This window comes from Chlamydotis macqueenii, chromosome 16, assembly GCF_036417535.1.
Source record: "Chlamydotis macqueenii isolate bChlMac1 chromosome 16, bChlMac1.mat, whole genome shotgun sequence".
In the NCBI taxonomy this organism is placed as follows: Eukaryota; Metazoa; Chordata; class Aves; order Otidiformes; family Otididae; genus Chlamydotis; species Chlamydotis macqueenii.
Window position 1 is genome coordinate 12,961,576 of NC_141571.1, and position 25,569 is coordinate 12,987,144.

Consider the following 25,569-nt stretch of genomic DNA (forward strand, 5'->3'; position numbering starts at 1 on the left):
AACAACGCAGATTTATGCCAGTCCCACTAAGTACGCAGTCGAGGTTCTAATGAAGAGAGCCCATCCCACACAAGCCTAAAACTATGACATTTTGTAAAATATTTCATTTAAATCCAGGAGTTAAACTGACTTTAAGTTTGATATATGGGGGTGGAATGAAAGATGTCAAAATTGAAATGTCTGAGGCACAGACTCGAAATTGAGAAAAAGAGAAAGAGGAGAGAGGACACAACAGTATTACATGTATTACTATCTCTGTAATTTCTGTGATAAGAAAGAAAACAACACCTATTGCTTTTATGATTTTTTTTTCAGAAGAGATACTCCTTTTCCTGAGACGGAAGACAAACTAATGTAATGAAGGACTATATCCTACCTACAGCATTGTATCTTTTTTTTCTTAGACTGTGGGAAATGGAGAAACTAACTGTATGAAGCATACATTATCTAAATAAAAGTTACCAAGTTTTCAATTTTTTCCTACTTGCTCCTCTTTTTTTTTTTCCTTATTCCATGCTCCTTCCCTCTCTCTTCCCTTTTATTCTAGTTTCATTCAGCTGCCTTTACATGTTTTTTTCTTTATTCTACTTTCTCTGCTTTTCTTTATTTAGAATAAAAACACTAACAGAGATGGATCATTTGTTTTCCTTCTCATCTTTCCTGCATCTTTTCAGTTTCTCCATCTTTTTCTAATCCCTCCTTCATTCTTGGCTCTTTTCTACTACCCATTCCCTGCACCACTATAGAATCGTGTTTTCTACTTGGTGACCTTACCCTCCTTCCCTCTAGCTACCACATTTTTCTTTGAAACTACTGTTATAACTTTTCTTCCTCTAGGGCTCACATGTTTCTCCCTTCCTTTGTATCATTTGTTTTGGTTGCCACACCCAAATTCAAATCTCTGTTCCACTTTTACCTCCTCCGTTTTCCATGCTAGTGTCTTTTTCTCTCCTCTTCTTTGCCACCAACTGCAAACATAGCCCACTGTTCCCAGGTACAAAAGGAGAAGTCTTGCTTCTTACAGCAGTTGGAGCTGTAACACAGATGTCTTTTCAACAGCTGCCCTCTGTCATTAACTCTGCCAGATGTCAGTTCAGCTCACATTGCCATGGACATGGCCAGCAGCCACCACGCCAGTGCTCTCTCACCATCATACACCCCACAAATTCTCATCATGGCTGCAAGTCACAAGTTTGTCTTTTAACTGCTATGAAATGTCATTAGATATATCGGTGGTGACCATCCCAAATGCCACGAGTTGCATTCCAACTGCCATGGGAGTCTCCTTAGTTCTGGCAACACAGGTTTCCCTGTAAATGAACTAGCTATGAAGTTACGTGCTCTGTACCCTGCCTCCAGTCTCCAAAGACCACAGTTACCAGTGGTCCAAAATGATGTTCTGCGAAAGCTGTGCCTGCTGCTATCATGCAGTGCAACTCTGCTGGGTTTCTTCCTAGTACCATGATGAACTGCAATTGCCTTCTTCCTGTGAAGCCAAATATTCCCTCTTCATATGAGGGATGCCCAGGATGGCACACTTGTCATGAATTTACACAGTGAAAGATGCTCTTTCATTCCCCCTTTCAACACTTAATGGATGAAGATCTGTATTTTTTAGCAGAATAAATAACACTAACAGGGCATTTAAAATGTCAGGCATCATATTTCTTCTTGCTGATCACTCGTTATCTCTGACTGTTGTCCAACAAAAGATACTGAGGAAATTCATTACAACAAGAGTATCTTCCAGAGGCAGGTCGATTTATGGCCACGATGATTATAACTAAATTCTATGTGTTTGCATATCTCTCCTTACTAGTGTATAGTTCATGCCACTTTGGTGTATTCTTCCTTTTCCACATTGCTTTAATTAGTTTTCCTGCAGGATCCACATCACTGTATTGGAACATGTGATTGTCTCGTTCCCTTTCCTGGTATTTGTAAAAAAAGTGAAAGGATAAAACAATCATAACACCTTTTGCTGAATACAGAACAAAATACTGGAACTGGAGCTGCTTATGAATCAGTGACATTTTGGTGTGCATAAAGAAAAAAACAAGTTGAAATGAAAAATTCAGAGGCCCATTTACCATTTCTAAAAAATATTTTAAGAGTGGCAATAAGGAACGTATCGTGGAGAGTAAAAGCCAAAAGAAGCAGTACTGCTGCTCTACCTTTGACTGAATTGCCTATACTGACATATTTTTTCCCATTCAAAATAATTATCTGTGACTGCCACAAACAGAGCTTTTTATTGTTATTATTTCTTGCCCTATTTTTTCTCCATTTGAACTTTTCCACATTCTTAAAGTAGACACTCCTCATACAGGGGAGATAGCTCAGTTTTTCACCAGGCAAGTTTCTAACCAGTAATTTGCCCGCTGAAGGGCACTGTTTACTGCAGTTAAAAAAAGGCATCTTTTCTTGTTCTGTATAGGTTATACTTAAGGCTGAGCTAAAAATACAAAAAGATTGACTCTAAGGGCTGACTTTTTAGTCAAAAATACTGTTTGCCCAATTAATATATATAAGATAATTTACCTATTTTTTTAGCAACTCTCTCCATGCTAGAATGATGAAAATTTAACAAAAGACTGCACACATGTGTCCATAAGAGAGAGTGGGAAGGCATCTTCCCTGTTCAGGCAGGGAGATCCACTCTCCAGGCTGTATAAACAGCATGAGGAGTAGCACCATAAAATACGTAAGGTCACAGGGCGGACAGCTTGGTGCATTTGGAGAACAGCCCTCAGAGCCGTGGCGCGCAAGGAAGCAGGTCGCTGTGACATGAAGATAAACCTGTGGACTGCACACTACCGCGTCGCTGTTGTCTCACTGATGGAAGACATGTAACCAAGGCATGGGCACACGCAGCTCCGGCAAACCTTTTTACACGTAGACAATGGCTCCCGCTGCATTGTCTCCAGCTGCTGGTTTTGAATCTTATTCATTTGCGTCACACAAATTAGTCAGATTTGTGCACTCTGACCTGCTGCCCCAAATGCAAGTGCCCTGCCTGCTCCCCGTCCACCCTCACGTTGGTTACTGACTTCACCTCCCGTGACCATGTCTGCCAGCTGCTACCGGTTGTCTCTCATTGACCCGCAGATGGCCGGGGAGCCAGAGAAATCCCCGGAGACGCTGCACTGAAAGATTCATTCCCCAGCTGCGGCCTGGCATTGTGGTCCCTCAGCCGCGACGTGACACGGGCGCACCGGCGACATCCCGCCTCGCCTGCCGAACAAAGGCACGGTGTGCGCCTCCCGGGCGGGCCCCCGCCGTACACCGAGGGCTCTTCCACCGCGAAACCGGGCTCTTCCAAGGGCCACGGCACCGCAGGGAGGACAGGGGCGCGGGCGGGAGGCAGCCATTCCCGTTCCCGCCGGAGAGGCGGCAGGCGCCCGCGGGAAGCCTTGGAGCGGCCTTTCTGCGGCAGAACCCCAGGGGGGCCTGGTGGGGAGCGGGCTGCGGGGAGGCGGCAGGCGGCTCGCAGGGCGGGAAAAGCTCCCTCAGAGCCCGGCTGGGCGCAGGGAGGGAGGCGATCCCCGCCGACTGCGCGGTAAGTGACAAAACCCCGGCCACTCGGGTGAGCGGGCAGTGACACTCCGTGTCAGCACCCCGGCCCGGCCCGGCCCGGCCCCGCCGTCACTCGCCCCCCGCCCGCCTCTGCCTCCAGCCGCAGCGCGGGAAGGGCGCGAGCTCTCGCCCCGCCCCGCTCTGCTCCGCCCCGCTCTGCTCCGCCCCGCCCCGCCCGCAGCGCACGTGGCACCCGCGCCTAGGCCGGTCACGTGACGCGGGCTTTCCCCCCCCCACCCTCCACCGCCCCTTCCCTCCGCGTCTGACCCCGTCTCCCGTCTGGTCAATAGCAGGCGGCGGCGGCGCATGCGCGGCAGGACCGCAGCACGCCCCCGCCCTACCGTCGCCCCCCCCCCGGCCCGTCTCCCTCCGCCCTATATAAGGCGGGCGCGGCGGGGTTCCCGGCTCCGCAGTGTGCGTGGGCGGGTGCGGAGGCTCCGCGCAGTGGTGCGGGGACCCGCGCGGCCTCCTCCCTCCCCTCTGCCCGGCCCAGCGGCGGTGCCGCCGCCATGAGTTCGGGGACCCCCTACATCGGTAGCAAGATCAGCCTGATCTCCAAGGCGCAGATCCGCTATGAGGGCATCCTCTACACCATCGACACCGAGAACTCCACCGTGGCGCTGGCCAAGGGTGAGGCGGCGCGGCGGGGCCCTCCCGCGGCGGACGGCGGAGGAGGGGGGGGGGGTGTCGGGCCTAGGCTGGCTCTGGCGCCGCCGGCTGAGAGGAGGCGGGGGGCCCGCCCGCCTCGCCCGCCGCCTCCGTCCCCTGAACAATGAGCCCGGCCTGGGCGAGCGGCGGCTGGAGCCCGCCCGGGCTGAGGGGCTGCGGCGGGGCCCCGCGGCGGTTGCGGCCGGGGTGCGGGGAGCAGGGGGAGGGAGGGGGGCGGCGGGGTTGGAGCCCGGTGCCTTGGGCGCTGCTGGCTTTCCGTGAGTCAGCATTTGGGAGGCCGCTCCGCGACGCGGGGCCGTGGCGGGGGCTTGCTGTGCCTCCCCGGTGGGGCGGGCAGGGCCCGGGATGCTGAGGAGCCCTTGGTTTTCATGGGAAGTTGCCGGTCCCTGAGGAGGAAGAAGAGCTGCCAGCGATGCTGGCTCCTCTTACTGTTGTCAGAGCCAGGAAGGTGATGGTCTGCGTGGCCGTTCATGGTTCGGTTCCCGGCCCCTGTCTGTACGTGGATGCCCGGCGGTATCTCGGTGCTTGGCTGGAGCAGGGCCCCGGGTTGGGGAAAGCGGAGTTGGTGTTGACGTGTCTTTGTTCCTTCCGTGATCAATAACCGGGCTCAGCTCAGGTGGAGAAGGTGGGAGCTCCCACACCGTCTGTGTGTCTGTACCGTGGGGTGTCTGCACGTGGGTCTGACTCTTCCTACCGCGCAGGCTGCTCAGCAAGGCTTTGCATCTTGTTTCCCTGTAGAAACAGTGATCTTTATCTCCTGCTTCAGTGGTGTCATTTGGATCCAGTTGTCATCTGCGCTGGGAACTCCCGTGTTTACTCTCAGAAGAACCTGTCCTGTCTTGTTTAGTCTCTCAAACAAGGTCTTATTTCTGTACTGCTTTTAATGTCTAGCTTGGTTACTCCAGCTAATGTACATCAGCTTTTCCTTTCCCTGAGTTTTGTCCTTCCCTGTTCTGGGAAATTCACACCTTCTTCATTGCCTTCAGCAACCCATCAGGATTGTCCAGAAACCAAACATCTCTTGTTTTGAAAGACTGTCTGTTGGCACGCTTCCCTGATTCTCAACTATCCGCAAGGCAGCCCATGCCACAGTCTTTATTCAGTATAATTATGTTTATGTGATGCCAGACATAAGTATTTGACACCTATTAGTGTGTGTTCTGAAGTTTTAAAATGCGAGTTTTCACAAATTCACTCCTTTTCTAGGGATGCAGCTGTTGATTTAAATGTACAAATGAAATTATTTATGGAAGTGTTTCACTCCGAGTCACCGAGAGGTTGCAGGAAGGATGCAATTCCTGTACTCTGTGTGCAGGAAGGTCTTCACCTTTACCCAGCAGCAAGTAGAAATGTTTTCTCACGTAGTTCTGTTTTTCACATAGCCCTTGCTACTTCAGAGCTTAAGAGGTGTGTTTCAAAGGCATATGTGATTAAAGCGCTTTGTGGTGTGAGAAAGTACATGGTCTGTATAAAATTTCTGGCAGTTCTTGTATTTATTGATCTCTTAGCGTTTGGTTTTGATGAACTGGAATACCTAAGAAGTAGTTGTTACCATAGATGGAGAACACTTTTTCCCCCACTTAAAGTACCACTCTATAAACTTTACTGTACAAACCTACTTTCCATTTCAGCTCAGAAGGTTTTTTTAAATTTAGAGACTTTCTAACAATATTTAGTGTCAGAATTATGAACATAGCAGTGATGTTGAAGTCGGTGGCAGCAATATCAACCCTGTGCATAGCGGGTACAGCAGTTTAAAACACTTGATCTCTGGAGGGTTAGAAGATCTGTGAATTACTGATATGCAGTTGAAGTTGTCCAGATAGTTACTAAACTATTATTAAGCCCTAGATGCTGGTGTTTAAGGCTAAGACAACTTCAAAATATAAGTGCTAGTCTCTGGATTTCTATAATCTGAGTGATATAAAGAAAAATTTTGGTTGAAGGAGACCTCTTACAAATCAACTGAAGTTAGCCTTGCTTTGAGTATTTGGCCCCTGTTAAGTCTCAACACATGCAAGATATCTTACAACACTGGATAAGGAGATTTCACGTGCTTGATTAAGCACTGCAAGAAAGTTGTCTGTCTTGTTAGATGCTAAACTTAAATTGCTAACAAAGGAAGTTCAAGCCTGTTACTGTCCTGTTGGCAGTGAACGCCAGAAACTTAATCCCCCTTCTGTGGAAGTGTGAAGAAACTGGAGTTTTTGACCAAGAAATATCCACGTAAGCTCTGCTTTCCAGACATCCAGTTGCTCTTGCTGTGCTTCCTGATCTTTCAGAGGTCCAGCTCAGCAGAGCTAGTTGTAGTACAAACGGTATTGTAAAACACTAGCTGCAGCGTGGGATTGATTTCCTGTTCGTCTGTAAACAATAGTCACTGTAACTCTTCATGGGAGACAGCCCTTCAGACCTCCACAGAAACTTAAAGGTGTACCTTGTGATGTGCCAGAAACCGTTAAACATTTCAAACGCAGGGCTAGAGCCCTCTCAAATGCCTTTACTGCTGTTTTGTCTACGAGGATGTAGTTTTCCACCTTTTTAGTTAGAAACCTTGAGACTATTCCACTGAGAGGCTACCTGGACAGCTTTGGCCTTTGTGGGTCATATGTTTCTCCATGTGGAACCTGACAGGCTGATCCCGGTGCTCAGAGAAAATGTGCTGCTTTCCAAGCTAGCTGTGGGATTCTGCAGTAGCCCCTGGGTAGTTTTAGCGTGTCTTGCCATGAGCTGTGTGCTGTAATAATCTGATCTTGAGCAGAGAGATTGGCGGTACGGTTCACGTCTAAAAGGCCACAAGCATTACCTTCAGTTTATAATCTTTCTAGTTGACTAAGTTACAGCTGTAATACGATCAAACAGCTGGAGATTTAAAGTGACTTGGAGAGGTTATATACCCTAGGAACTAATGGAAGACTGTCCTTCAAAGGAAGGGACTGACAAGTTGTCCTTGCACCAGTTAAGATTCCCTTCCAGTTAGGTGTAACCTGAGGTGCTGAACAGCATGAACGTGATGGGAACAAAGTTTGGCATTGATCTGCTGTACGTGGAGCTTACTGCTCTTCGTGAGCTCGCGTGCGTGTTGAACAGAGGTGAAGACTGCTTGCAGCACTAACTGCTGCTGGGGGGGGGACCACCTGGATACAGCTTTTCGTCTCTGAGAACAGGACTCTTGATGAGTAGCCCTGTCTACAACCATCAGTGCTCCTCGTAAGTTAGTAACAGTATAGTACACTGGCGGTGCTCAGCACGGGGCTGAGTGGATCTACTTTTTTGCTGCCCTCTTTCTGGGGAAGCTGTGGTGCCCCCGTCTGTCGCCTATCATCCCTGTGACAGAGCTGTCTGTGCTTGCACCATTCCAGCTGTGCATTGGGAATGGCAGCTGGCTGGCCCGTCACGCAGACTGTGACATGGCAGGTGCCTATGAAAGCTCTGCTAAGGATGTAGTTTGTAGAGGTACTGCAGGAGTCCTGGTTTGTCCTGGCAGAGAGGCTGAGCGCTTCTGTGGTAACCTGTTAGAAGGAATTGATGCAGCTCCAGTACAGGATTCTTCTGTTTGCAGAAAGCACACACCAGACCAGTGTGTGCTGGTGCTTATCTGAGGTGGCAAAGCCTCACAAAGAAAGAAAACAACTAGACTAGTAAACTTGATGAGCTTCTGTAACTTGCGGCTGAAATTTCAAGCTTTCATATGTCAGTGTCTGATTTAATTATGCTACCTGTTTTCTTGCAGTAACAACCCAGTAAGTCTGAGTCTGACCTCTTCCTCTTTAACAGCTAAAATTAATTTATGCTTCTACCTGGTACCTGCCACATGTCCACTGCAGCCTGTTTTCTCCACTCTGATGTGTAACATCACTGGTTAGTACCCGCTCAAGCGTTCCGATAGCTGGGACTCGGTGAAGCCTTGGTAGGCACTGAGGTTTTAGATTTATCACTAAAAGCTTGCTTTGTACTCAGTGGATATTCATTATAAAACCAGTGGCATGGAGCAGAGAGAATTTTAATAGGGAGTTTTTGTCATTGATAGAACTTTACCTCTATCCCTATAGTAAATACATGAAACCAAAGGTGCAAATTTGAGCTCTAAAGCCTTCTAAGATGTTGTTGTTCCCCTGTTACTTCAGGGGCCTCTCCTGTGGTCTGTGGCAGTGCCAGTTATTTCAAGCTGGGTGCTGACGTAGGTCAGGCACTGGGGAGGGGAATATGGCAGTATAGCGCTGTGAGGAGGTCCTCAGTTTTGGAGTAGGATTCTTCTCTCCAGCTGGTCTGTGGTCTTTACTTTCACAGCTTGATGTAAACAAAACTGTTTATACAGGCTGCTGAAAAATTTGACATCTGAGGAAACAGATGTGTGTGATAAGATATTCAGGGTTCTGGAGGTAGCCTTTATTTTGTTACTTTTCCCAAGTATTGCAAGAGTATTTTTTTGCATAAATATTAACTTACACAATGCTGCAGTGTTTAATACTGGACTAATAGTAATTTTTCTAATCCTAAAGTGCGATCCTTTGGTACTGAAGACCGGCCTACGGACAGACCTGCTCCTCCGAGAGAAGAAATTTATGAGTATATTATTTTTCGAGGAAGTGACATCAAAGATATCACCGTCTGTGAACCTCCAAAAGCTCAACATACTCTGCCACAAGATCCTGCCATTGTTCAAGTAAGTTAGCATGAAGTGATGATACAAAGCTGTGATTAAACATTGATGATGAAAGATTTGATTTTGGTATAAACTTATAAAAATGAAGGCCAGTAAGTGTCTCCGGGAATCTTCAAATTGAAGCATCCTGAATTTTGTTGTAATGTTTAAAGTAGCAGCAGCATTAAAGGCTTGAGTCAACAAAAGGCAGAGCTAGTTTACCTAAGAATGCAGGAAAATCAGAGGTAAATCAACCCTGCTCAGTATTTACTTAAGCTTTAGTAATGCTGTACATGAAGTAGAGAATCACTGCCAAAGCAAGTTGACGTCTGGACACTGTAAATGGAAATGTACTTTGTCTTGTTACAGTCTTCACTGGGCTCTGCCTCTACGTCATCCTTTCAGCCACATGTGCCTTACAGCCCGTTTAGAGGTATGCCACCTTACAGCCAGCTTGCTGCCAGCTCTTTACTTAGCCAGCAGTATGCAGCTTCCTTAGGTTTAGGTAAGTAAAAACTTTACTTGCTAGAATAAAGGTGCAGTCCTTGTGTGCAGCTACTGTGAAACCAAATAGCAGTAACTAGGACCAAATCCCTTGCCAAGTGTCAGGCCGCAACAAGCGGTGAACAAGTAGTTAACAACTTTGTGCAATGATCTTATTGCAAGGAGGCCTGCATTTCACTTACACACACAGATGCATATGACAGAAAGAAACTAAACGGCTGAAGTTTCTTTCTGCAAGTAATGTGAATACCTAACAGTTGAGGCCAGCTCATTTCTAACCTAACGTACCTTATATATACATCACATGTAAAAGGAACTTATGTTCCCAGAGAGGACTGAAAATAAGCTGCTCTAATGCTGTTCTAGAGATTCTTGTATCTCTTTCCAAGTCCTTCAGATGTTTCACTACCTTGTATCTTATCCATATATCTTTGCTTTCTCTTCTTCCCTCTATCTCTTTAGAGAAATTGGTAAGCCCTCCAGCATCAGCAGCTGCTTCCAGCCCTAGTTCTTCTCCGTCTCCACAACCTGTTTCAGAGCCTGACATGTCTTCAGAGCCCCATCAGCTCTCTTCCAAGGGTAACAGCAGTTTGAGGACTCCAAATATTTGGAAGAACTGCATGGCACTTGCAAACACTCTGTTCTTGTTAACCCCTCCTAGAACGATAGTACTTATATGGGTAATGCTAGTAGAACTAGTATGTTCTCAGCTATTTTTGCCTTTCATTACATGAAGTATTCCTCCTGTCCTAGAAGTATCAGTTAGAGAGACAGGAGAAAGAAAAAGTACAGGACAGCGGATCCTCTTGTGTAAGTATCAGGAGAGGGTGGAGATCTAGGGATGTCGATGTGCTGCATCTTGTCCAGGAACATGTGTCACCTTAGAGACTAGGCAAGGAATTAATTAGTCTTTCTTGGAAAGACAAGCACGCTGCTTAAACTGTGGGTGGCCTTGCTGTTACAGACACAGGTTATAGAAAATTCAGGAGTATTGCTGTAATTGAGGAATTATCAGGATGGATTTCATGCATGATGGGGCATAGTACCTTGTCAAGACTCCCAGTTAGTAAAGCATGACTAACAGCAAGCGATTTCTGAGTTGTGGTAAGCTGAGATAACATAGTTCTGGGTGCTTGCTTCTGTGTGTAAAATTTCTGAAGAAGGTTGAGTAGAGATACTAGACTGACCATCCCCAGAGCAGAGAGACCAGGTGCAGCCTGCATTTAAACATGGTAATTAGTTTCATCTGTTTTTAACTTAAGCATGAATGCTTGTGTTGGCATGAAACTGTTTTTACTTACTCTGGTTCTGGCCATCTATCTGTACTTACTTTCTCAGTATTCTGGCTAAGCTTTGAAACTTTCTCGTGTTAAACTTGCACAGCAGCTTTGTCCTACTGAATAATCCTTAGGATATGTCTGTCTTCCTTGCAAGTTTTTCAGGTGTACATTAACTGAGAACCTGCATGATGTTACCTACTGGGTATATCTCATGTGGACTTGGGTGACCCAGAAGTGTCAGTGGCTTGGTTTGTGTGTACTCTTCAGCTTTTCACTTTTCTTGCTCTTAAAGTATATTCAGTTAAAGTTCGCTTCCAAGCAGTTCTTGCGCATAACTACATAAACCTGTAGTACTCCAAAACTTCTAATTAAATCTAGAATGCGGTGTTTCTTCTGAGTACTGAAGACTGTCACTTTTTAATATAATTGGTGTAAGGTATACCAAACCATGAAAAGTATTTACATGTTTTGTAGTGTGAATAAATAAGCCTGGATGGAAGAGCAACAGAAGTCTTGGTAACACTTTGGCCTTGACCAAGAAGGAATTTAAAAGGGTAACTTTGAGATCCTGGTCTGGTTTCAGGTTTTCTTTGTCTGAAAGCTAACAATAAGCAATGAAGTTGAAGGACTTCTAAAAGCAGCTTACAAAATGGGATATAGTTGAGGTGGTTAAGCTTTTGCTGCAAAACTTTTGACAAAGTGGGGAAGCTTTCTTGAGCAGTTTCAGAATGGTGGATTTTTGCTTCACATTTAAAATATCATGTAAAGTAAAATCCTGCATAACCAAGGATGCACCTAGATTTTGGTATAAACTGTCTAAGACTGACCTGGCTTGCTATCTAATGTGTCTAACTTGGTTTAAAAAAAATAAATGGGTAGATTTCCTGATTTAAGGCTCTGGATTTGAGAGCCACGACTTGCATGGCAGTAGCGCCTTACCTAGTGTATGTACGATTTAAACATACCGTGTAATGAGAAACACTCAAGGCTTTGAGTAATTCTTGACAAAATGGTTTCTCCCTAGAAGTGGGTAGGGTTTGAATAGTGCTGGCACATTTTCTGAGAGGCACTTAGTCATTGGGATTTTTTCCAGGTGCTGGCTTTCCTTCTGTTCACCCAGTCCGCAAAAGCCCCATGGTAGAGCAGGCCGTTCAGACTGGCCCAGTTGACAACATGAATTCACAAAAGCCGCCCCCAGTGAAAGTAACTCCAGGGGTTCAGCGCAATGGACGGCAGGTTCCCCAGGGCAACAGTAAGACAAATGGTATGTGTGCACCGCTTCATCTTCCAGGTGCTGTTTTGAAGCATCCATCAAAGGTGCATAGCCAGACTGAACTGTTTCAGTTTTGTTCTTGTGCTCCTTGATTAAGTTTATCCTTCTTGTTCAGTTGATACAGTTCAGGCAGCACCTGTGCAAACCCAGGGCCAGGTGAATGATGAGAACAGAAGACCTCAAAGGAGAAGATCAGGTAGGTTAACCTGACATGAAACAGTCGCATTAGCAATCAATAAATGCAAATATTGTTAACTTCAGTGAAGGATTATCAGACAGAAGATTAAGAGCAAAATAAAGCTTGCTAAGACTTTGGGCACCCAGAGATGCTTCCCTAACAAAATAGGTTCTGGGGTCACAGAAGTTCAGAACATTCCGGGGACAGAATTCTAGTGTCTTATCTAGAAACTTGGAAGTATGTTATACAAATTGATGCTGTGAGATAGAATCATAGAATGGTTAGGGTTGGAAGGGACCATCAAAGGTCATCTAGTCCAACCCCCCTGCAAGGAGCAGGGACATCGCTGACTAGGTCAGGTTGCTCAGAGCCTCATCCAGCCTGGCCTTGAACGTTTCCAGAGATGGGGCCTCCACCACCTTTCTGGGCAACCTGTTCCAGTGTTCTATAACTCGTATCATAAAAAATTTTTTCCTAATTTCTAATCTAAATCTACCCCCCTCTATTTTAAAACCATTACCTCTCGTCCTATCACAACAGGCCCTACTGAACAGCCTTTCCCCATCCTTCCTGTAGCCCCCTTGAGGTACTGGAAGGCCGCTATCAGGTCTCCTCAGAGCCTCCTCTTCTCCAGGCTGAACAGCCCCAGCTCTCTCAGCCTGTCCTCATAAGAGAGGTGCTCCAGCCCTTTTATCATCTTTGTGGCCCTTCGTTGGCAGCAGAAACTTGATTTCTCTGAAACATGAAGTATTTTTACTGGGAAGGGCAGCCTGTTTAAGAATTTCCAGAGCTCTTAACTTAAAGGGACTATGGAGCCCTCGCCTCCATAGAGCAGAGGTCTTATCTCAAGACTGCAGTTTAAGCACAGGTCAAAAGAAAGTGGAATGAAATTCAGACAGATATTTCTGCCCAAGCAAAATGAGAAAAGACAGGAAACAAAACTTCAGGCTCTCTCAGGTCTTCAAATTAATTTGCCTGAGGGCAGCACTGTGGAAGGGGTTATAGCTTTTCCAAAAAGGAGTTGATAGCTTCTCAGTTGGAAACCAGAAGCTATACAAAGTACAAGCTCCCTTTGTGACTAGATGAGTCTTAGGTGGATTTTCTGAAACCAGTGACCTGCTTCTCTTTGCCATCATGACAGGTCTGTAGAGTAATTACAGTACTGTACTTGCAGATGAATAGCAGACAGAAAAGGTACTTTTCCCCACTTGCTTCAGCTTTTCTTTTCTTTGGAAGGAAAGTTGGGTATTCTCTGTCTCAATGGTGAGACTGACATCCAGGAATGCTTTTCAGATAGTTAAAGTATTGCTGTAATGTGTCTTCTGCAGCTGAGTTCTGAAGTTGCTTTCAGAGAGATGTGGCCTAACCACAGGACTGGAAGCCAGAAACTCCTGAGTTCTAACCCTGGTTTCTTCTGGTCTTGAGCAAGTCATTTAACCTCCCTGCGTGTTACCAAGTGTGTAAACTCTCCTGCTTTCAGGAAACAGGAGAACCAGAAACCGTTCTAGAGGACAAAACAGACCAACTACTGTGAAGGAAAATACAATAAAGTTTGAAGGTGACTTTGACTTTGAAAGTGCAAATGCACAATTCAACAAAGAGGAACTTGATAAAGAGTTCAAGAAGAAACTAAACTTTAAAGGTTTGTGACTTCATTAAATGTGAATTGCTGAGCTAGTAGTAAACACTGCATAGACAAACGCGTTCTGAGAAACTGCATGATTACATGTGGCAGCATCTCAAATCTCGTTTGAGGGAGCAAGAGAACAGATGGCTCTTCAGTATGCGTCAAGGAAGTGTAATACGTTTTATTATCTTCAGATGAGAAAGCAGAGATGGGGGAAGAAAAAGGGGACCCTGGAGTAGCAACTCAAAACAATGACGGTAATGTAGAGGAGGACCTTCTGGGACCCAACTGCTACTATGATAAATCCAAGTCTTTCTTTGACAACATTTCTTCAGAACTGAAATCTAGGTGAGTATTTTCTAAAAACTTACTTTTAAAATGCAATTTTAGGCATAGAATCCTAGACTTAATCTCTGTCATAGAGTTTGATTCTTTAAAAATCCTGGAGTACGAGAAAGTCAGCAAAACGGCCTTTAAAAGGGAGCGCAAATGCCGTGCGTTTGGCTCAGAGTGATAGTAACCAACCTTCGTGCAGTGGGATCAAACGAAAAGCAAGGATTTCAGCTGATACTGATACACTTGCCTAAACCATGATACAGGAATTTCCAGTTCTGTTTCCCAGTACTGACTCTGAACCCACTGATTTTTAAACAAATTTCTTATCTCATTTGTGGGAGGAGACATCAGGGTCGTGCTGTGCTGAAGATGGTGCAACTTGCAGACAGGAGCAAGCTAAGCCTGGAGTTTGGGCGGAGAGGAGGTCAGGTCTGTCTGTGAAAATGCATTAAATTAAATGTTTTCAATATTAATTTGCTGCTGACACTGGTATTATCAACTGCCTGGTGAGGCTCAACATCCCTTGAGTGTCATTATGTGGAATTCCCTTGGTAATGTTTCTGCTTCCCTTTAGCAAAGGCTTCTTCCAAGCACTTGTGGTAAGGTGTTCAGGACTAGGCAGGGTTTGCTGAGGAAGGAACACGCTGGTGCTGTGCAGCTGCCCTCAGTTGTGACAGGGCTTCCTGGGTTTTTGGAGAGGCTTCACTGGAGTCAAGAGTAGTCGAGTGTAGCTTTCAAGAAAACAAGGCTGGGTTTGAAGCCCTAGCGAAACCATGTTCAACCCTTTTCTAGGCTCATCTTTATTTTTCCAATAGGAAAGTGGCTTACAAAAGCCAACAGCTGCCACTTTCTAATCCACGCTTAGCAGAGGAATGGAGTTGGTGAGCGTGTGTGTGCTGCAGCTTGTTCTTGCCACAGTTTAGTTCAACAAAATAGGGTGCTGGAAGCTTCCTGGCTAAATGAGTTGGTGCTTATTTAATGATAGATCTGAATGCAGTCTTGTTCAGTTCCAGGCGTACCACATGGGCTGAAGAGAGGAAGCTCAATACAGAGACATTCGGAGTGTCCGGACGGTTCCTTCGTGGCCGCAGCTTTCGTGGTGGATTTCGAGGTGGAAGGGGTAGCGGAGCAGCAAGGCGAAACCAAACCACTCACAGAGCTGGAACTGGCAGAGTGTAACTTGAGGTGAGTTTTTTAGCAAGAGTAAATACTGTCTCTGTGCCAGGCCTGTCTCTTACTCCTTGCCTGAACTGTCTGTGCAGCCTCTTTTGCTCTCCAGTCTCACGGATATATCAAGGATTGTTCCTTCTTGTATCTGGTCCTTCAAAGTGGTACAATATGAGTGGTTTTAACGTGTTTTGTAACATGCTGATTGTTCTGTTGATTTTTTGGGCCAGCCTTCTGTCTGAGAAAGCTAGAGCTGCTTGTTTGAGCTGAGGCTGTAGCAGAGCGTTTCAGTTGATACCTGAGTGTAAACTTTCCTGCTTTTTTCTTTCCTGGGGAAAGATCCCCATGGTACCAAGTCTAATTCTGCCTTTTTCTCTAAATAGGTTCTGACATCTCTCTGAGAGGATGAAACTGTATATAGAAAGAAAACAACCAACTGCTGCACTGATGTGGGAAAATGGTTCATATTGTTTACTGTCTCAGCTCAAGCAACAGAACTTCATGTACTACTGCTTCTATTCTGGACTTATTTTGGACCAGCAGCTGTCAGCTGGAATATTTTTTTGGAAGAGGGAATGTGTTCAGGGGTACCTTCTTCAGGGTGTCTTTTTTGTTTGTGTTTTTTTAAGTGCAGACTAATTTACTTAAATGGTTCTTCTTTCTGGGTCTCTCAAAGGCTGCTACAGTCTAAGCTTAAAGTCAGGCTCCTTTTCTGAACCCTGAAGAAGAGAAATCATGCTATTTTAACATGGAACCAAAGCTCACTTGAAATAAACCAGCTCTGATTTGTTTGTTCTGAGGAACCAAATGGATTCTTTGGTGCTGCTGGTCTCGCTGTTCTCGGCAGCAAGTGTGAAGTACTTGGTATCTGGAAGAATGGATTCCTGGTGCTGAGGAGTTATGTATATTGTCACTTGGGAATACTGGGTTGTTGATCATGTGGTAGTGTCAGTGACTGTACGACTGTTTGCCGCCTGGTACTGCAGGTTTGCCCAGCACCGTGACTCCCTCGAGCTGGAGGGTGCTGGGTGTTCCTCAGAGGCTTGGAGCTCCACGCTGCGTCAGGGCAGCGCGCTGGGCCCTCGGCGGGACAGGAGCGGCAAGCGTCTCCGCTCGCGCGCTCAGAATGAAGAGTTTTTGGCAGTAGTGGACTGTCTGGGAAGGAGATCCAAAGCTCTGACTTCTTGCCTCGGTGTGTATCTTGCTCATCGGTAGTACCAAACGCAAACAGTGCTCTGTACACTAGTAGACTGTGGTGGAACACTATGGAATGTTTTCATTAAACTAGGGATGGGAGTCCTTGTAATGAAGCTTAACAGATGGGCATGTTTAATTTGTTTCCTCTGTACCCCCATACTGTAAATAGTTTAGTTGTTTTTTCTTTTTGTTTTTAAAAATCTGTATGTGGGGAGAGGGGCTGGGAGGGGGGTTACATTTGTTTGCATGAATAAGTAGGTTAAATTGCTGTAGGCATGTGTCCCTTTTTTGGTTGGTAGGGGATTTTGTTGAAAAAGCACCTTGATGACCGAACCCCTTACATAGCTAGAATTTTTTAGTTATGCATTGACCTAGGTTACTGTAAAAGCTTGGATTTATTTTTGTAGGACTTTATTGCTAAGAGTTAGAACATAGCAGTGGGGCTGCTCTTTGGAGTAATGTAAATTGTAATTATAATAAACATGTAAATGTTTGGTGTTTCCCTCCTCCTTTGTTCTGTATGTAGCTCAGTGACATCAGTCCCCACAGCCTGGCCGATGCCTGTGTTCCTGTGTTCCAGCTCCCTTGTTGAGCTGTCGCTGTTGCCCACATCGCCTGAGCCCGCACCTCTCCCGGGCTGGTGGTGCCTGGCCGGAGCCTGTTCTGGGCGGCAGTGCTGCTGGCTCAGTAGCCAAATGCCTTCAGGAGCTGGGCTCGTACCGGCCAAACGGGGTGTGTGCTGGAACAGCTTCCCTGGAGGCTGCTGCCAGCCTCTAGTTTCTCTGCGGTGAAACAGCCAGTGCGACATGAAGTGCCAGAGCCCACTGACCTGTCCTAGGTGGCTGCGGCAGAATGAGGAATCATTGTTAGCTGCTGTGGAGTAATGTCTTCTGATTTGTTTTTAAGGCAGTAACGCCCCCTGTTTCTGCAGTGGAGCCCTAGATGCGATAGGCAGGGCACAGTTGTTACTGACACCGCTGAGGCTGCTGTGCTATGGCTGTGTCCCAGCTGAGCTCTGCACCTGGCTCGTTCTGTCGTGAGGGGGCTGAAGGCTGTGGCTCAGCCCTGGGCTAGTTCACTGGGAGCCCTCTGCCACCAGGAATGAGCCCTGTCAGCTTTCAGGTGGAAGATTCCCAGCACCAGGAATGACACTGGTAATTTGTGCAGAAACCAAACACAGCTTTTCTAACTCATAAACTCGGCCCAAGGGCTGATAAATGAAACCACACAGTATTCCAGCACCTCCCTTTCTCTAGCTGATGTGGTCTAACACTTTCCTGAGCAGGAGCAAGAAGCACTGCAGCTTTCCTGGCCTTGACTCCTGTGTGACGCTCTGCCCACGCTTTGCTTTGCAGAGTTCAGCTGTAAACAGCTCAGCTGTGGGGAGTTACTGCGGCTCTGTATCTGCTGCCTGCAGCAGTCCTGCGCCGTCCGAGCAGCTGCCCAGGGGCCCCTGGGGGGGAGGGCCTGGGGCAGGGGCTGCTTGGCTGCGCTCCCTCCTGCGGGGTACAGGGATGTTCTCAGCACCTGTGCAGTGAGCAACCTGCCCCTTCCCTGAAAGCAGTGGTGTCCTCAGAGTACAGACAGGATGGATGAAGCCTTTTACTGTGCTTAAAGGTTGTACTGATAGATAAACAAGGCTCCAGGAATAAAAAAAAAAAAATACAGTTTTTAACATGGAGAAGGAAGGGGCTAGTGTGAATCCTGTTCACCCCTGTACAGTGCAGAGATGGTGACAGCAGCTGGAGCGAGCTTTTCAGTGACCAGAGCTGGAGCCTGGAGGTGCACAATGCAACTACCCAGCTGAAACAAAACTCCCTGTTCCCAGTCACATCCGCTTTGGGCTAGTTTTAAAGCATTTAAGTAAACACTTATCACCTGCCACCTTTGCATTTATGTATTTCTGAGTTTATTACCTTATACACATCAATGTCTGCAGTGAGCAGATGCTGCCTCTTGAGAGCAGTGTGGCTGCAGTGCACAAAGGCAGTCTCTGCACCCCATACAGCAGCTGTCGTCCCCCACTGCTGAGGGGATGAGAACTGGCTCAGGCCATCGCTGAGACAGGGAACAACCAGGGCAAGATGCACAGAAGAAGCAGGGCGAGGGCAAATACAAAAAGAGAAACGGGACTGGAGGTTTACGGTTTCACTGCATGTAACATTCTTGGTAGTTATTTTTAGCATTAGGACACAACTGGTCTATAAAGCCCCTCGTGGGCAATCACAACAGCAGCGCTTTATTCTGGGGCAGATGAATCATGCACGCTCTGTGAGCACCACGCCACGCACCCCCCCAGGAGGACACCCCGCCACAGTCAGTTCTCAGCTGACCTCCCACACCCTGACCCCCCTGCCCCATATCACCCCTCAGAGTAACCCCAACGCCTGCTGTCACAGCCTGCCCCAGGTCCGCACGCTTGGTATTTACGGTGGAAGATGCTGGTTAGGGAAGAAAAAAGCGTAATTCCGTATTAGTCACATTCTGTTGAGGCCATAACACAACACTTGAGAGAAATGCTTTAAAGAAAAAAAAAAAAAAAAAAAGCCCAATAACTGAGACAGTGTGGAAAAGAATCACTAAACAAAGTGAAGTGGCTGAGGAAAAAATGCAAACAAAGCTGATTAAAATCCAAGGAACAGACAGAGTTTTTTAAAATAACAGTTTTAAAAAAAAAATCAGTAGGTTTATTGTAGGTCTCAGGAGGGGCACAGCATGAGCGAGTGGAATGCCTACATGTTGTCTATACAGAATAACCCATCACTTGAATTAAAAGAAGCAGCTGAATTTCATTCATCATGATGTTTTCTTCTGTTTTTTCTTTTCATTTTCTTCCTTTTCTTTTTCAATTTCAGCAACATACTTCTCAATTTCTTCAGGGTTTAGGATCTAAAACAGAAACACAGGTGACCCTCCAGATACAACTTCAATATTTTGTTGAAGCAGTTCTAGTTCTGATATGGAAAGTTAACTGGTATTTATGCAGACACAACAACATTCCTTGGCCACCAGTAACAAACAGAAGTATTTGCCCGGGCAGAAAGCGAGATTACGGGCTGGAAGTCAACAGCAGATCAACACCACCACCAGAGAAACCGGCCACAAAGGGAGAAAAGCAAAACAAAGACCTTACCTTCAGTGGCTGTTCTCGCCTCATAACCGCCAGCTCGATGTTCTTCCCACCAGACTGCACAACCTTAAAGAGTCAGACACGGGTATCGGGAGGTGTCCGTTAATTAATTCTAACGGCCCGCTTTCAGGTCTTCTTAGAAGGGGCGTAGATAAGGATGGGGGGGTATTTCGCTCATTAGCCCTAAGCTCCCAACTCCAGCAGCAGTGTGACTCCCAAAAAATAAGTCTTCCTTCTGGCATCAATGCACTCAGTGGCTGGTGAAGAACACCTCACTTCCACCATCTGACTTTGGATATTTTCTGTATCTTAAACTTCAGTGAAAAGGCAAAAACATTCTGCATCTGGTTTAGCGCGTCTCCGGTGCAATTGTTTTACGGCCCAGAACTGAAGTCCGTTTTCCGGGCCAGAGAACAGCTAGGATGTTCTTCTGCGTAAGCTGCAGAAACCGTTACCTAAAATACTCTGAACCCTGAGTTTAATCCCGCACGCATGGCCTACAACAAACAGCTTTCCCATGTCCTTTTGTAGAAAACCCTTGTGCACATCACAGGGAAGTGCAGGCACTCACATTTAAGAAGTTAATCCAGACATACGGTGAAACGTCACACAAGGGATCCGAAACGGACTCACCTCAAGAAGAGCCTTGATGACAAGTTTAATAGTTAGATCATCTGTTTCGATGGCTTCATCAGTGTAGTTCTTCTCCAGAAATTCACGCACAGATTTGGCTCCTCTGCCAATGGCATTAGCCTGGAAACATTGAGCAAAAGGATATAATGAACAGAAGTTTAGAAAAGACTTAACTTACAGAATAAGCAAGAAATATGAATTGTGCAATTACATAATCTGAAATCATTTTGTGATCATCATGTGTTTTTCAGGAGACCAAACAAGCTACCTCCCAAATGTTACACAAAAAGGACAGTTGTCAGGCACAGGCGGTTTTTTGGGAAAGGACAAGATTTCCCAAGGAAAGCTGAGCTGCAGGCTGCCATTCCCAGCAAGTCTGATCATTCAGGATTTTTGCAGCTGTGAACCAGCACCACCTGGCCAGTGAGATCTCCTTTCTGCACCAGTCTCTCTTTAAAGGAGACATTAACTCACAAATATTTGATTACTTCTCCACAAGAGACAGAATCAACTCACCTTCCAAGCATGGTATGTACCAGAGGGATCGGTCTGGTACAGCCGGGGAGTTCCATCGAAGTCAAATCCCACGATAAGAGCAGAGATCCCAAACGGCCTGCGGCCGTTGCTTTGCGTGTATCTCTGATTAGAAAAAAGAAACACTTACTTCAGAAGTGGTTATAAAAACATTTTTAGAGTGGAAAGCAGACAGTGTAGAAGCTACAACCAGAAGAGGCACCAGAAATATTTCCAGTGGGGTCTCTTACCGATCTATCTGCTAAAGCTATGATTCTGTGTGTTACAGAACTCCCTAAGCAAGGCAGGCGGTGGTTATTGCTCAGCCCCTGCTCCTAACACCCGCTGAAGTTGCTGCCTGGCTACAGCTATCAGAGAGAATCTGCCTCGGCTGGGCGCGTGAAGCAGACAGAGCTAAGTCCGCAAGCTCTGGTGTAACGCTCTGCTTTGCCAAGCACGCTTAGGAAGCCAAAGAAAGAGGACGATGACACCTGAACAAAGTCAGTTTTCACCAACGATCTGCAGCAATTCCATCAAAAAGCACGGCCTCATCTGTGGCAGTAAGCAGGCTAGAGCAAAGCTGTGTTCCGGCCCTCCTGCCGACAGCGGGTCATTGCCACCTCGCGCACCAGAAGCGCCCGCGAAGCAGGAGGCCTGACACCAGCAGCTCTGTCGCAGCAGGAACGCTGTGCGAGATTCATGGTTTGTAACAGTTCGAGAGAAACTGTCAATGTGCCAGAAAGAAAGACACAAATATGAGATTACTGTAAGGGAATAAAGTGAAACTTCAGAAAGTGGTTTTCTGCTCTGGCAGGACAGGGATTATTACCAGTTACACTGTTACCACCATCGTGATACTAACACACCTCTGTGCACACGTAAATTAGAGTTATTCTAATCCCCACTAATTGCTGAAGATCAGTTTAATACACTGGCACATTAATAAATCTTATCATGGAATGCAGTTGGGCACATTTTGACCCTGTAATTAATTTTAAATATATTTACATTTGATATTCATGAATTTAAGTACTGCGCTGACTTGCTCCCCTCTTGCCCCTCCCTGCAATGCCTTAGTAGGAGGCAAAAACCCACGAGCCGTAAAGATGTTTTGACAATAACACAGCACCCTTGTTATGGGAGTGAGTTAGAGCTGCAGACTGGCAGAGTGTTCCTGATGATATCACAAATGTAGTTATGCAGTCCTTACAAGTACTAATTAATTTCTTCACCTTCGGAAAAAAAACCAAACAGTAATCAATCCTCCTTTTCTATTGCTACACCCCTATTTCCAGGTAAACACCCGCAATGTGTTTCGTTACGCTGATTTTTACCAGGCCAGTACAGACGTTTTACACGCTCCCTGCGACGCGCTGCTCGTCAAGACATATTTTTAAGCATCTCCGTGCGGCCCCACATACCTGTTTCAGACTAGCAATGTACCGCGTGATGTACTCCACGGTGACAGGATCCTCCACGGTGAGCCTGTGGCTCTGACACTCCACACGAGCTCTGTTTATAACTATTCTGGCATCAGCCGTCAGCCCTGGAATGACAGCGTATTCTCAGATTCACGCTTCGTACCGCATGCACAAATAAAACAACTTGTCTTGTCCCAAAAGGCTCACGAGGTCAGCATCAACAGCAATGAAAAAAGCAAGTGAGAGATCACACTTCCTGGGTTTGCTCAGCAAGAAGAGCATTTTTAAGGGACTAGAACAAAGCTACTGTACTAAAATAAGCAGAGGATTCAGTCTACAGCGTTCATGTTTGAGTTAGGCAACACGTGCAGTTCTGAACCAGGTAACTGGAACATCACTGACAGACAGACAGCATTCCCTCTAACAGCGAGCGAGCAAAGCCACCTCCATTCTCACACACGCGTTTGTTTTGTTTCTTATGCAGTCTCCCTAACTACAAGCCAGGTTTATCTGCACAGCAAATCTTCTCTAGCTGATGAGGCTACAGCAGCATAACGTTAGTTGACAAAAAAATGAATATGACCCATTAAAAAAATAAACTTATTTCTTATTTTACTTTTTCTCTTATGATGCCATTTTCAATTTACAGCCTTGTTTCTGTCAGAGGAGGTTTCTTCAAGCTCATGAACCCACCTGCACATATCACAACCCTTAGCTAAGGAAGCAAAGCAGCACACTAAATCTAAAATCCATTGGTTTTGCCAGCTAAAACAGATCTCCCTCTAAAACATTTCTAACACTGACACCCAGGTTCTAAACTACCTGAAGAGAGGAGAAGCCTCCTGAAACACATTTTGTCTCCATTTACATCAGGTTTTTAACTGTTACGCCTCCTGTTTAAGCTTTGAACGATGGAAATTAAGGCCTTTGGCACAGGAACAATGTGGAACCGGGATCTGGATGCTTCAAATCCAGAGCTGTTTATTCAGGAGGAGCCTTTTGAACTAGAACAGAGGAGATTTTTCCTTCTTTTACGCAAGACTGCAAGATTTAGCTTTTTTGGCTTGATGCATGTGGGAAAAGGTCCCTGCAACCGACAAGTGTCTCTTACAACTCCTGTAATATGTATTAATAATATGTATTTTATATATAATATATAAAAATTTAAATGCTTAATTTTAAACACATAAAGCATATTAGGTAAATAACACATACAAATTTAAATATACATATTTAAACAGTATATGTCTGCGTCAGTGACACACCAGCTCTCAGTCTGCATCCTCACATTACACCTAGAGGACTTTAGTAACTTTAGCACACATTCCCTCTCCTTGCATCATGTGTCTGTCTCTATATATTTATCCATACAGTAGGCCACTTCTTCTTAAAAAAAAGAATAAGAAACCATGGAATACACTCCTTCTCCACAGTTCCCAGTCAGTTATGCCAAGTATCTTATGTTTTCAGGATCTATAGACGTACTCTAAGGTACTGCCAAAAGCCCTGAAGGGATCATATACCTGCAAAAGCCATGCAGACGTTGTCATCGAGAGCACAGATCTTCCGTACAGTTCTTTCATCCTGAAGTTTTGCCACAGACTTCTTTTCCACACCAAGAACAACAATGTCCTTCCCTCTTACTCCAACCTTCAATGCATCAAAAGAAGAAGAAAAATAAAGTTAAGCTAGGCCCAAAACACCTAGTAGATGCAAACTTTACTGACTTGGGTAGAAAAAAAACCAAACACGCACAAACTCCCCCCACTGTAAACATTCTTTCAACTTGAAGTCAATATTTTATTTCCTATTGCCACAACTTGAAGAGAGGACTGATGTAAGAAAAATTGCACTAGATTCTGGGGTGCAGTTTCATAATCAGCACATGCTAATTTAAATTCCCGTGGCTCCCGAGAGATGTATTGCCACTCCTCTTACGCACTGTACTTCCCCCAGCTCTCCCCAGTACCAGCATTGCTGCTTCCACAGCCACAGAAGCAGGATCAACAACAAAACCACCACTGTAACCAGTCCACTCCTATTGCTCAAGTCAGAGCCCAACACACTGAAGATCAGACCAAGGAAAATCTACAAGCAGCCTGTCAGTCGCTCGCGTCCTTAACGTCCTCATTCACACTTTGGATAGACATTTTCCAGCATCGGGGGGGGGCGGGGGGGGAAGTTGAACCTTCACACTCATCCCACTGCATCTCACAGGGCGATGGGAATAAATTTTTTTTCTAACAGGGTGGCCCTGCTGTTGGTGTGTTACAGATGTTTCCAAAAACATTAAACTCAACGCACCACTCACCAAGAGACAAGACAGAGGTAGGTTATATTGCATGTCAGCTCCACTGTTACATTATTTTTCATTTATAGAATTTTTTTTTTAAAGAGTCTATTTGGCACTAAGCCTTGTTACATTTATTCCCATGCCACATTCAGTAAAATACTTCCAGGTATTTTGTTATTTGGAAATTAATCCTTTTTGTTTTCCTCTCCTTTCTCCTAAATGAAAAAACTTTTCATTAGGCAAAAGCGTGGGGCGAGTGGTAGCTAGGAACCAAAGAACTGCTTCCACATGCCTTTACTGACAGGTTTCCCAATCCACTGGGAATCCGCATCCCAGTCCACTGGGATCAAGGATAAAGTCCCACCATTCCCCCCGCACGCAGGGCGGTGCGGCAGAGGATCACAACCGCTGCAGGCCCGCAGCAGCTCCGCCAGCTCCCCCTTCCCGGGGCTGCAGGCCGGGCAGCGGCCCCTGCAATGCCTGCGGGACCCCCACCCCTGCCGAGCCTCACGCCCGGCGGCTCAACGCACACGAACTCCGCCAATCCCCCCCTCGCAAAACCCCGCAGCCACGGGCCGGGGCAGAGCCAGAGCGTTGCAGACGGCACGCCACCCGCTCTCAGGAAAATGGTGATTTTTAAGGCGGCTCCAAAGCCGGTATTTCGCCCCAACGCCGCTGCCGCGGCCTCAGGGTATCTCCCGCTTCCAGCAGCTCGCACCGTGAGGGGCCACCGTTCCCCGCAAGCGCAGCCCCACGCGTGCCGTGGGCCCGGCAGGCCGTGGAGCAGGCCCCGCTCCGGGCCTTCCCTCAGCGAGCCGGCCCGGCGCACCCGCGGCCGCCCCTCACTTACCGCGGTGGAGCCCTTCTTCACCGCCTCCTGGGCGTACTCCACCTGGAAGAGGTGCCCGTCCGGGGAGAAGACGGTGATGGCCCGGTCATAGCTCATGGCTGCCGCCGGGCCGGATCCAGCCGCCTCCCTCAAAACAGCACACTCATCCCCCCGCCCCCCGCCCGCCGCTTCCGGAGCCGCGCGCCATTCCGCCGGCACGCCGACGGCGCCCCCTGCGCCAACTCCGTACGCTGCACCCGGCGCGAAGAGGGCGGGAGGCGGGGCCCCATCTACGCTC

At 46.6% G+C, this 25,569-nt stretch overlaps 2 protein-coding genes across 4 annotated transcripts; one reads left to right on the forward strand and one right to left on the reverse strand.

The window, feature by feature from the left end:
* The first annotated feature begins 3,887 nt into the window (after positions 1-3,887).
* On the forward strand, positions 3,888-16,945 carry LSM14B (LSM family member 14B). Of its 3 annotated transcripts, none has more exons than XM_086760739.1 (10): positions 3,888-4,206; positions 8,748-8,911; positions 9,260-9,395; positions 9,857-9,973; positions 11,768-11,938; positions 12,063-12,143; positions 13,606-13,767; positions 13,947-14,100; positions 15,102-15,273; positions 15,639-16,945. In XM_086760739.1, exons 1-9 carry the CDS (start codon positions 4,086-4,088, stop codon positions 15,265-15,267), a joined length of 1,272 nt encoding a protein of 423 aa, XP_086616865.1. In that variant the 5' UTR covers positions 3,888-4,085; the 3' UTR covers positions 15,268-15,273; positions 15,639-16,945. The 3 variants fall into 3 exon arrangements, with proteins under 3 accessions (XP_086616865.1, XP_086616867.1, XP_086616864.1); XM_086760738.1 differs by having other exon boundaries at positions 3,892-4,206; positions 15,096-15,273; XM_086760741.1 differs by lacking the exon at positions 9,857-9,973 and having other exon boundaries at positions 3,890-4,206; positions 15,096-15,273.
* Positions 16,946-19,120: 2,175 nt separating this feature from the next.
* On the reverse strand, positions 19,121-25,451 carry PSMA7 (proteasome 20S subunit alpha 7). Its single transcript, XM_086760511.1, has 7 exons — positions 25,293-25,451; positions 23,673-23,799; positions 22,150-22,274; positions 20,732-20,854; positions 20,216-20,335; positions 19,586-19,648; positions 19,121-19,341 (listed from the first exon to the last, which is right to left on the reverse strand). The coding sequence occupies exons 1-7, from the start codon at positions 25,386-25,388 to the stop codon at positions 19,249-19,251; spliced, it is 747 nt and encodes a 248-aa protein (XP_086616637.1). The 5' UTR covers positions 25,389-25,451; the 3' UTR covers positions 19,121-19,248.
* Between the last annotated feature and the right edge of the window lie 118 nt (positions 25,452-25,569).